The sequence below is a fragment of the Amblyomma americanum genome, chromosome 10, assembly GCF_052857255.1.
Source record: "Amblyomma americanum isolate KBUSLIRL-KWMA chromosome 10, ASM5285725v1, whole genome shotgun sequence".
Taxonomy (NCBI): Eukaryota; Metazoa; Arthropoda; class Arachnida; order Ixodida; family Ixodidae; genus Amblyomma; species Amblyomma americanum.
The window spans coordinates 39712250-39724485 of NC_135506.1; the positions used below are offsets into that span (position 1 = coordinate 39712250).

Below are 12236 nucleotides of genomic sequence, written 5' to 3' on the forward strand. Positions count from 1 at the left end.
AGTTTCAGTAACAGACAATATAGCCGCAAATTAGGCCCGCAGGAATAAAAATACACGTGGACTCTTTCATTTACATATCACTTCGCCGATGGCGAAGCGGAAAGCCGCCGCGGGAGTCGGGACTGGCTGACGCGTAGGTTGACTCCTCCCACCTACCGCGTCGAGTTCAAAAATAAAGGCGGGAGCCGGGACGTGCAATTCCATTTAATTAGGGCAATCGGCTGCAAAGGACGATAATTCAAAGTTTCTAAGTATGCCCGGGACGTGTAGATAGAGTTCCCGCGGTAAAAAGACGAGTTCAGATTCCTCTATCTTGCATTCGCATTACATGCCCTGCCCAAGCCCATTTATTTTTCTTGATTCCGACTAGGATGTCATTAACGAGCGTTTGTTCCCTCGCCCACTCTGCCCTCCTCGATCTCTTAACGTTAAGGAGTATAGGCACCTAATTTTTGGGTGCGTGGTTTGTAATGATGCGTAATGCATTATTATACATGAATTATCGCATGTTCTTTTGCGACTGCTAAATATTGATAATTGATTTTCTTTCTCGTGCTGTTTCATTTCGGTTTCAACATTCGAATAATGACACGCAGGATATTAAAAAAACTGCGACATAATCTCTGCTTCGTCGTTTTAATGCAATACAATGCTAAAGTCAGCCTGCCTCAACAGCTGGAATGACAACGAATATAGAAGCACCCATTATACAAGTTTTTTTTCGTGCCTCAAGTGACCTAATAATAATAATAATTGGTTTTTGGGGAAAGGAAATGGCGCAGTATCTGTCTCATGTATCTTTGGACACCTGAACCGCGCCGTAAGGGAAGGGATAAAGGAGGGAGTGAAAGAAGAAAGGAAGAAGAGGTGCCATAGTGGAGGGCTCCGGAATAATTTCGACCACCTGGGGATCTTTAACGTGTACTGACATCGCACAGCACACGGGCGCCTTAGCGTTTTTCCTCCATAAAAACGCAGACGCCGCGGTCGGGTTCAAACCGGAGAACTCCGGATCAGTAGCCGAACGTTCTAAACAGCTCGGCGGGCAAGAGCCCATACTTTTACACACATCTCGAACCATCGCTCGGCTGTTAAAACGGAAACAGCATGCCAGAAAAACTCGATTGCAAATTACTTAGCGGTCGTAGAAATACCACGGGTGGTTCATGCATAGTAGTGCCTTCCTCACATTGTAGAGAAGAAAGCATTCCACCAAAGTTAGGTGTTTATACTATTTTAAACTACATTTCAAAGAACGCACGCTGCGTGCCAGGAAAAAAGAGAAGCACCGAAAGCTGGCGCGTCACCTGCACCGGCGCAAACCTTTTCAAACACCGCGCCACGATACCGAAAGCGCTATGGGGCTAGTATCACCATCACCACCCATGTGTGTATACGACAAAACCGTCTATATTCGCATTTCACTGTTCCTTGCATTGGTATTATTGAAGTGTTGTCTTTAATATAAAAAGACTGGCATTATTGTTCTCTTTTTTCTAGCAGAACTACTGATATGACTAAAAGTGAAAGTTTTCCTACATCGACAGCAACATGAGCATCACGGAATGGCTGCCTCCATGCACAAGCTCCTGTTACCGTTCTGCTTGGTAATTCGATCTTCGCTTTGATGTGCGGCCTGGAAACCGCACCAAAAAGACTTACTCTGATTTTTTGTCAGCAGCCGGGGCCTAGCTGGAAAGATGTCCATCCGCATCAAGCAAATTGAAGTGTAGAGCATACGATAAATAGTACAGGAGCCTCAAGGTAACTACGGTGTAGGAACTGTTCTCCCGCTTCAATGAGTCGCTTCGTGATGATAAATAAGCCCTGAAATGCTTTGTTCGCATGCGAAGCAGGGCAATAATGCGCGGAATCGCAAAATATACTGACATCCTTGCTCAGATACTAATTTGCATTCATGGAGCACACATGTGCGATGTGGATGCGCCTGTCCGCACTTGTTTCGTTCTTCCATTATTTACGTTTTTAGCACTAGAAATATGTCTCAGCGTGTCTCACAGTCCGCAGCCTGCGAAGTTTGCATTGTTGCAGCCGTAAATTCAAGTGATTCTTGTTTATCGTTTGCTGCCGTTTTGCCCGAGTGACTGCCTGCTTCGTCAGTTTGAGTTGGGGACTTTCATCGTGGCAATTCTGTGGAACTACTCTGTTTCTCTATTAGCCCGACGTTAACTGTTGTGTGATCTTGAGCAAGGAGTAACACTGAATTGAAGCTAAGGTGTTGAGTAGCTTTGATCGTCGCTCTGTGCTTTTTTGGGAGCTTCAGTGTGTCCCTAAGCTACTGCTGTTACTTCCGTGGCTCTGAGTCTGCTCACGGTTTACGCAGGCGTGAATTCTGCCTCGGCCATTTGCTGCAGTACCATGGGGACATGGATCGGCAGATGATTTGGAATGGACCAAACATAGAAAACAGAGAAGAGATAGGAAGATTGCGAAGATCTCATAGGTATAACCTATGAGGGAGAAAATTTGAGCAAAGGCAGTAAGCAGGTCGAAAAATATATGTATAAAAGCTAGAGATCCTGCTTTTTCTACCTTCTTTTTTATTGCAGGGGTAACAGCAACCGACATACTGCCATTGGTCCAGAACAGTTTCCAGTTTTGGAATACTACCAGATAGGTAGTAGTTCCTTGTAAAAGAACATTGGACTGCTGTGTTTTGTTTAGCGTCAAGTAATGATAAATCATTCCAGTTTGAAATGATAGTAGCCAATTGAGAATGAGCTACAAGCCTCCTTTCACATAAAAACTGAGGTGCTCTAAATTTAGAGTACTTATCGCAATGCCTCTGCACTTTGACATGAAATTTAGACTGCCTGCATTTTGTTGTGAGCAAATTTTTTAAGTAATTATAAAAATTATATAGTACCGCAGCGGTGGCCAAGTGATTGAGCATCCGCCTTGCATGCAGGAGGTGCAGGGTTCGATCCCCAGTGCTGCCGGGCACCCACCGGTGATAAAATGGGTACAAGCTTTCCCCTGTTGCTCAGCTTATCAGCGTTGAAATGCTTGGAAAATGGGTCTTTGACGCCACCTTGAGTAACCGGAAATACCTTGTGCCATGGCGCTCTTTGGCCATAGATGCCTTTGCACCATAAAAAATCCATATTCATCTTCCAAAATGATATAGAACATAGCAAACGAGTCATTAGCAGGTGGGTCACCTATGACTACATTAAGGTACACCAGTTGTGAGAACGGAAGAGGTTCCACTTAGGCCCTCCTATTGTTCAAAGCTCGAGAAAACAACAAGGCTTAATAACTGGAGCTCGTTGGCATCCTTTGAAAGGAGGTGTATGTAAAGAAATGGAGTCTTTCAGAATAATTGTTCAAGGTGTGGAATCAAAGCTTGAATAAAGCTTGCCATTGCTTGCATTGCACTATGGGCATAACAAGAGAGCGGCAGAGGAGCTAGTTGCAGGCCGACAGCCTGCACTTGATTCTTCAGTGATTGACTGCTGTGTTAAACACACTTGGTTCTCTTTTGTAGGGTGTGGCAAAAATGCGGAGGCTGCCAAACACATCTGGTGCACCTGTTTGTGGCCACATTTATGCATATTTGGACATATTGCGCTTTGTATTTTGACACTGTGACTGCTGCAAGTCAAATGCTTTCACGCCAAAATGGTGTATTCCACCTGTTCTTTGTGCTTTGTATTTTAACACTAGGAGAACGCGCGGGCCAGGCACAACTGTTTTGACCAGATCTCTGCAGTATGAAACCTCATGGCATGTCACTTGACAGGTGCGGTCTGCCTATGCTGTGGCATTTTCTCCGAACTTTGTTTGTGTATGAAGAGTGCTGCTGTTAACAACAGCTCAGGAATGCCTACATGTTCCTTTCATTCTTCAGTCAAATCTTCCATGCAGATTTTGCATGTATTTTGTCTGAAGTATCAATCTCTTCTATAAATTCATATAAAGAAATCACTTAGGCTTCCCTAGCTATAAGAGAAGCTAATAACGGTGGCGTTGCATCTTTGTTGCAGGCTTTCAAACAAGGTGTCATGACACAACTGCAGCAGCCTACAGTGCAAGAAAAACTACTTGGTTTTTCTGTTGAGACACTATAGTCTGTGTTATCTTTTAAGTAGTCCCTGACTTAATCCAAGCTGCGTTTCAGTGTCTGCGGCAGATTGCGCAGGTTTCCTTTCGTCAGGTTACACAATTGTTGCCACTAATGCTCACCATGCAGAGATGTCGGCCATTGGCTCCTATCAATCTGAAAAATTGCCCAAAGCTGCACCTGTTGCGAGTTGTGCTGTAGCAACTACTACATGTAGTCTGGTGAAGGAAATCGAGGGAAGTAAAGTACAAATGCCAAATAGGCAACTTTCTGCATTCTTACCTTTTTACTAGAAGGCACTGTGTTGATGTGGGCGATTTTGCATTGAATTTTAGCCTATGACTTATTTGGTGTGCATCGGTGTGCTTTAAGCCCTTGATATTGACTTTTTATATTGTAGTTTTACTTATTGTGTAACTAATCTTCACACCAATTTTTCTACCACATTACCCTTGCAGCTTGTTGCTTCGGGAAATGGTGATGCATTCTTTTGTGTTTTTCGTTTGTTGGCTACACAGAAAAGGCTTTCAAAAATGACATAAAACCTAGAAGCTTCAGCATTGAAGTCAGAAATTGTGCAGTCTAAAACACTAATTTCATTGTGCTCGTGTCTAAAAAATGGCTAGAAAATTATCAAAATGTACCATGCAAAGCTTATAAGCATTTTGCCCTTACTACTTGGCTTGCATGCTGTTTATGATTACTGATATCATATTTTTCGCCATAACTTCACATCACTTTACATCCTGAAAGATTCCCAAATGGTGCCTTTACATTGGGCAGGCAGTAGCAGCAATAGAGGTGAAAGTTGTTTCAGGTAATGGGCGTTAAAAAAATGAAGTGGAAAATGTGATTCACGGTTTGAAACTTATGGTATGGCTAGTGCTAGTAATATGCCCATCTTGAATGTGTTCAGCAAGAGCCATGCCCAAATGGTGAATAAAAAGTTTTGAGATGTGCAGGCTGGGAATGCAGTGGTAGCAGTCGACTAGGTAATTCAAACTATTTTCAACACTTCCTGTATTGCATGTGAGCGTTTAGCCCAGTGCTGCTGAAAATCCAATTATTACCATGTGCCTAGCCTCTAAAAGAAGCCAGGTTGAAGTGCCTGCTTGCATTGTTTTCTTAGTTTGCTGAAAAAAGTGATGATTTCAACATAGCTGTCGCTGATGCACCTGCTTCACTTAACAGGCAGGTAGTATGCCATAGAATTAGGCAATGGAATTGCTTCACATGAAGAATTTGTTTGTGTGATACTAGCTTTAGCTGTCATGTTATCAAGAGGCATACATTGTTCAGAAAGTCTGAGTACTTTCTGTACTTGGATGTTGTAATCCTTGTGTACAGGCCTGACGCGCATATTTTGCTTTGGTTGAGTTGCATGCTAGATGTTTTTAATTTTCGCTGTTGTTGCAAATCCATAGCACAAACATCCATCGCTTTTTCACTGTTAAAACACATACGCAATTAAAGGTATGAGCATTTGAAAAATTTAAGAGATAACATCTAATTTTTGCTCATCTGCTCACCACTCCTTTAGAGTAGTTTCAAAGCTTTGATGGCATGCACTTTTTCTTTAGCTTTTTCTCTTCCCCAAGATGCTTGCTATCCACCTGAGCATTACTTACGTGACATATTAGTGACTGCATTAAGGGACAGAAGCATGCCCTATTTGCATTCATAACTTTACATGTACAGTACCTGATGTCGCCACATTATTTGTTGCACTTCGTTATCTTCATGTTCTGCTCCACGATTTTTTTTTATCACGGTTTAGCTCAGTGCTGCAACTGAGTGCATGCTTCCACAAATGAAGGCTTGGTGCTGATGCCTTAACCTTTGACACTCTGCGAGAATTAGGAATCGGTAATGAATCTCTATTATATAATATTTGACAGAAAAATATAAACCTTGCAATCCTTCATGTGGCTACAACTTGATTGTGCAGCAACTGCAGATCCACTCAGATTGCAGGTTTCTCCAGCTGCCCAGCTGTTGAATTGTGCTTGAATGTTGGCAGATGTCGAAAGTCCTAAAACTAGGCCACACAGAATGAAATGGCTAAACGTAACTCACATGGCAGTTAGTTAACCTTGCTTTTAACTCATTTGCTATTTACTTAACCTTGCTCTTGTTTCGCATAGGTACTGTTACAAGTTAGTGGCATACATGTCAAGCTTGAGAGACTACAAAATGTTGAGCACTGAAGTAATTGGGTGATGAGTGGCATGACAAGGACACCGTGTGTCTCAAAAATGCAGGGTGCCTTGAGGTTGCGGCCAACGTTGGCGAGCCACAGATAGCGTTCAACTGGTTTTCATGCAGCCTCTGCGACTACAAGACACACGCCAAGTGCACGCTGGTGCGTCACATGCGGACGCACACGGGTGAACGACCATTCCGATGCAACTTCTGCCCCATGGCATTCACGCAGCGCTCAAACATGGTACGACACCAGAAGACGCACACCGTCGTGGACCGCTTCAAGTGCCACTACTGCACCTCAACATTTGCGCGAAGGGGAGAGTATGTTGCGCATATTAACAAGCACAATAAGGTCAAGTTTCACTGCTGCAAGATGTGCGGCGACATCTTTAAAAACGCCAGGAGCATAGTCAAGCACAGTTGTCGGGCCAGGGTCAAGCGAGAACCTTCCTAAGATGTTGTAGCGTGTCGGTCCATATAATGGACACAAGGGAAAAGGTGCAAGTTCTTGTTTCTTGTGGCAAGACTGGACTTATTCACATGTTGCCGATTAAATGTGGTGTTTAAAACGGTGCTTTTCGTCTTATTACAGCACTCCCATCTTATTTTTTTTTATACTAAATGTACACGCATCACCTTTTTAAGGCTTGCTGTCCCTCATTCAGACCATATAGAACTGTGTGGCTTTCAATCCTTGGCAGATGCAGACTCAACTGCATATACAGTCAAGCCCACTTTTAACAAACACGAAGTTCACACAGATTGTGTTCGTTATATCCAGTCTTTGTAGTTAATGGAATCCCTGTGTTAGAGTCAAAATTAGTAATTCTGCCAAAAGTTGCGGTAATTTCGTAAAACGTGCTTTATATGCATCTACTTGAAAGCAGAACCTGCCGTGGTGGTTTCCAGTGCGGTGATGTCCTCCTGCCAAAAATCTGCTTTTAACAACAGGATATACCTAATCGTGGTTCAAGCGTCAACAGCAGCTGATGGCAGTTTGCCAACATTAATCGGATTCCTAGTGGTAAGGGACTTCTCATAGTTCCTGTATAATGAATCGGTCAGAGCACGTCTCTGCAATGTCACCGCATAGACGTATCAACACAGCTATGCATCAACAATGCGTCGCGAGAAATCTACATGTGTCCGATCACGTGCGTTTTCAACAGTGTTGTCCGTCGTTCCTGGGTGCATGCAGCGACGATGCTGCACTGTCTGCTATCTAGCTGCCTTTATGTGGTAGCAGCATGAAAGGCAAAGCCGACTAAGCAGGCAGCGCATACAAGAGCTTGGCCAACAAGGCATTGAAAACTTCTTAAATCACTGTCATTACCAAATCGACGGCCATGTGCAGTCGCTTCTGCTTCCACTTCAGACGCTTTGCCCAGCCGGCCCACACACAGGCAATGATCAATCTATAGGCCATTGGCACATGCTTGGCTGCCATTTACCAATCGTTTGAATGCCATCGTATTGTTAGCTTTATTTTCGTTCCGGGGTGATATTGCTGCAGCTGAGAGACGCTGTTCCTGATTGCTGGAAGCGCGAGTTTTTCAATTTCTGGGACGGTTTATGGCACCTCCTCATTCGCTTTAAACAATGATTAGAGTTGTTCGTTGTATCTGAGACAGATTTTCATTGCCCTCATGCATGTCTTGACGCTGGCACCGCGAACTTTTTTAATAAGTGAGTGTTTGTTATATTCGAGGCAGTTATAAAAGGGCTCGATTGTATATGCACTTTCTCTTGTTCCACAGAAGCCATTTCCAGTCACCCTGTTGTGAAAAATACTTGGGTTTCTACATCCCAAGGTGACATCAGATCTATTATGCTCTAGTAAGAACCATAGCCAAAAGTACAGGGCTTTGAGTTCTCAGAAATAGCTGTGCACCGGTAAATAATTTTGTGCTCAAGTGCTTTTGCATTTTTTCTGAAAACTCTTACTGTAGGACAGGATCAAGGCACCTCGGACAGCAGGTTACCTATGCGTACATTTGAATTTTACTAGTAAATGCCAAAATTATATTCAGGTTAGACTGTAATTTTTGATTCTCGGAGATCTTGTTTAATCTCAATGGTCACTACCTAATAATGATAATAATAAGGTTTTAAATGAATTTTTAATCCAGCTCGCATAAGCATTGGGTCACTTGTGTGCTTAGCTGGGCAGACCAGCAACATTGCAAAACAACATTAACAAGAGGCAACTAAATCTTTACAAATAAAAATCGTGTAATCCACTTTCCGGCAAAAAAGAAAAAAAGTAATCTTGAAAGGGAACAAGACACTCAAAAGATACAAATCACTGACCATTCAAACAGGAAAAATTGTATGTCACATGTTGGCCACAACCTTAGGAGCTTTTTAACTGCACTGAAATTTGGTACACTGCTATCATACAAAATCTGGTTGAAATAAAATGGTATATAAAATCATTGTGTCCTTTTTCCATATTGGGTAAAAATTTGGGGCTATATGAAGAGCAAGTGTTTGTTTTAACATTTTCGGGCTTCAAGGCAAAAGAAAAATTTTTGCTCAGGACATCAAAGAAGCAGTGCTCACAAATGCAAAGAATTCTTAAACTGCGCATCGTATTTAAGAAATTGTTCGTGATATTGGGTGCCATAAGCAAGACTATTGTGTATTTTATGAAGGATGGAATTTAGTATATTTAACTTAGATTGAGAAGTGGGGGTGTGCGAATATTCTAAATTTCGAATACGAATCGAATATGTTTCATATTCGGTACATTATCGTATTCGTGAATTTCCAAATATTCGAAAACTCCCGAATACTCGGCAGCGATCGTATACCGCGCCAACTTTCGTAAATTTGATTGTGGCAAAAGCGCAATATCTGGGCAAATTATCTGAAGATAGAGTTTAATGTACCAGGAAAACAATATAAAGGCCCTGTTCTCTTCCTTCTCCATCGTTTACCGCGTGGAACGATCGCATTCCCATGCCGCTAGGCTTGACCTTGTGCGCAATTCCGCAAGTGGGCTTTCCCACATACCAGACGTGCTGCGAACAAGATGGGGGACGACCCGCTTGTAACAATTGCAACACGAAAGCGCGTTTATTTTTTTATCCTTCCGTAATATGTTATCCATTTAATGCCCACACCCATGGCATTCGTTTTGTCACCATAACTCCCTGAGCGTGACCACCACCACCTTGTTTTGGTCAATTACACCATGCGGGAAAGCCTACTTGCGGAATTTCGCGTGACGCTCCCGAAGGGGCGAGTCGAGGTGTCACAACAGGGCAAGCGACCCTGTAAAAATCCCGCCTATTACATGGTGCACTGTAACCCGTGCACCTCTTAAGTGAGCATAACGGCAGGCGTGACAACGCTCGGAGGGCTCCTATCACTAGGTAAAAAAAATAACCTGGCCGCGTAGCCGCATAGTTTTGGTTTCTGAGCTTCGCCACTCGACCGCGGCAATGGAAACTGTCGGCCCGCGCATTAACCAGTAGTCCAATCTCAGCACCGTGCCTCTTTGAGACGCTGACTGACGCGTCGCTGGTCATTTTTTTTTTCCTTTTTAGAAGCAGTCTCGCCGTTCCGACGTCAATATGCGTTCCCATCTCGCTTATGTTTGCGATGTCTTCCAGCACGCCGAAACTCGGTGCTCGTCACGCGATTACAGGTGTTTGCACGATAGAGCCGCCTCATAAGACTACCGCATTTTCGGTAGTTTTTTTTTCGGGGCCGTGAGGCATTTTATAAATCGACCTTCGAATAACCCAGGCATTTCTGTCGGTTCTTTGAACTCCATATTAACGAGGTTTTACTAGCCATCATGTTCTTTTTGTTTCCAGTCTTGTCATGTTATGGATTTCATTTTGCCTGACCATATTACAGGTTAGATACTGTTATGCTGTTTAATTAAGTAGTATACATTTCTGCGCACATCATGTCTTTTTTTATACGGTGCTCAGGCAGTCTAGTTTTGTTTATTTCAGTTGCAGAGGCGATACATTATTTTGAAAAAGATATGAGCAACAATGTTTGCTTGTTCATATTTTATGAATTTATGTTTGTGCTGATCAGATGTTCGATATTCGATTCGATATTCGAAGCCGTTTTTTCTTCATATTCGTATTCGAAAATTTCAATATTCGCACAACCCATGTTGAGAAGCAAACCTGTGAACTGCAATAACATAGTTTGTGACAGATTCATTCAAGGATTTGTATACCATTTTCTTTACTGGCAGATTACATTAAGATCTTTATGCGCAAAGGTGTGGAAATAGATAGCAGCCGTTTTGCCACTTGAACAATTTGTTCACCCTAGGATAAGGTATCCTCAAGTGTCAAGCCGAGATATTTCACAGCTTTTACGAATTGCAACGGACGGCAATTGCAGTGTGGGCAGGTATTGCCATGAAAATAAACAGATTGCTTTGGTTTATGGGGGGTTTAACATCCCAAAGCGACTCAGGCTATGCGGGACGCCGAAGTGAAGGGCTTTGTAAATTTTGTCCATCTGGGGTCTCTTAATGTGCAGTAACATCGCACAGATTGGTTTGGCATATTTTCGTGTGCATTACAGAAACAGAGTAGCTTTGTCTTAGGTTCACTTACAAATATTCTATTCATTGCAAGCCAATCTGACAAGAGACAATCTTTTGAATAACACGGGCTGCTTCATCATACCTTTCACTGCGGAGAGCAAGCTCTGCATTGTCTGCATAAAAATAAATTTTTGATTACAGTGGCAAATAACCCAGCTCATTTACATATATACTGAAAAGGGGAGGTCCTAACACAGAGCCCTGTGGGACCCTGTGTTTCAAGTTAACTGTGCTGAAAGTGTTTTCAACATGCACACACTAAGGACGATCTTAACCTTAACAAATGACTGAAGTATACCTCTAAGACCAAATTTATACAGTTTGACCAAAAGTAACTCTGATCTATTGTATCCAATACCTCGCATGTCAGTGGAAACACTAAGGACTGTGTAAAAATTATTTATATCTATTGCATTGCAAAGAAGCTCGTTAAAATCTTCTAGAAGATGAATAGTATTTAACTCACTCTGAAACCCATTTTGGGCCAGATACAATGAATCAAACTTGCTGCAGAAGCGTATCTTAGTTTTATAAACAAACTTCTATAAAATACAAGCAAGAGAAGATAGGACTGCTACTGACCTGTAGCTCCCTAGTCTAGTTTTTGAACCTTTCTTGTGCTTAGGTCTCACTCATCTTCATTCCGTTTGGAATTAGACCAGTGCTCAACATTTTATTTATGTAGAGTAGTAGCTCAAGTCGAGCAAAGTTAGTTGCTATGTCTCTTATTCTGACACCATCAATACCTGGTGATTTTGTGGTTGTTATTGACGAAACCATATTCCATTACTAATTTTCATCCATTGTTGGCAAACAGGCAAAACTTTGGTGTCTGAGAGGAAAGTGGAGGTTGGATAGGTGGTTTCTGAAGACTGAGTTGCAGGAGCTTCAGCCTAACTGTTGCTTGCTTGGTCACACAGCTGTGACCCTCCCTCTGCTAGCTTAGTACTGCTGAAGTACAATAAGCCTACAGCTTTCTGAACAGGCTGATCCCATCAAGCCAAACTGGAGAGCTCGCACAGTAGACTACTTTTAAGATGAACCTGAAAGAACCAAGAAAATGAGTTCACTTTCCTAACAGAAGTGTACCAAAATAAAGACGTGAACATGCTAGGTGTGCCCAAATATGTGTTGCACGCAAATTAATAAAATGGCCTTTCAATACTACAAGATAACTGCAGTGAGAGAAAAATAAAAATAAAGAGGGAAGGGCAAGAATATAAATGCATTGAGAACATTTACTGCAGTACACCTGAAGTCAGGTCATAGTGAGGTCACAGGACAAAAACTCACATCATCCTAATTAAAAATGGCATGAGTTTAGTTTTCCTTTTTCATAGTCTCTTTTTCTGATATTTGATTATT

General features: G+C 42.4%; 1 protein-coding gene across 8 annotated transcripts; it reads left to right on the top strand.

The window, feature by feature from the left end:
- Window positions 1-1535: 1535 nt before the first annotated feature.
- Window positions 1536-6862, top strand: LOC144107851 (uncharacterized). 8 transcript variants are annotated; one of them, XR_013309415.1, is made up of 4 exons: window positions 1540-1607; window positions 1682-1764; window positions 2345-2464; window positions 6346-6862. XR_013309415.1 is itself a non-coding variant. In XM_077641069.1 (2 exons), exons 1-2 carry the CDS (start codon window positions 3745-3747, stop codon window positions 6741-6743), a joined length of 417 nt encoding a protein of 138 aa, XP_077497195.1. In that variant the 5' UTR covers window positions 2473-3744; the 3' UTR covers window positions 6744-6862. The 8 variants fall into 8 exon arrangements, 1 of the variants encoding a protein (XP_077497195.1); XR_013309414.1 differs by lacking the exon at window positions 2345-2464; XR_013309413.1 differs by lacking the exon at window positions 1540-1607 and having other exon boundaries at window positions 1615-1764.
- The last annotated feature ends 5374 nt before the right edge of the window (window positions 6863-12236 follow it).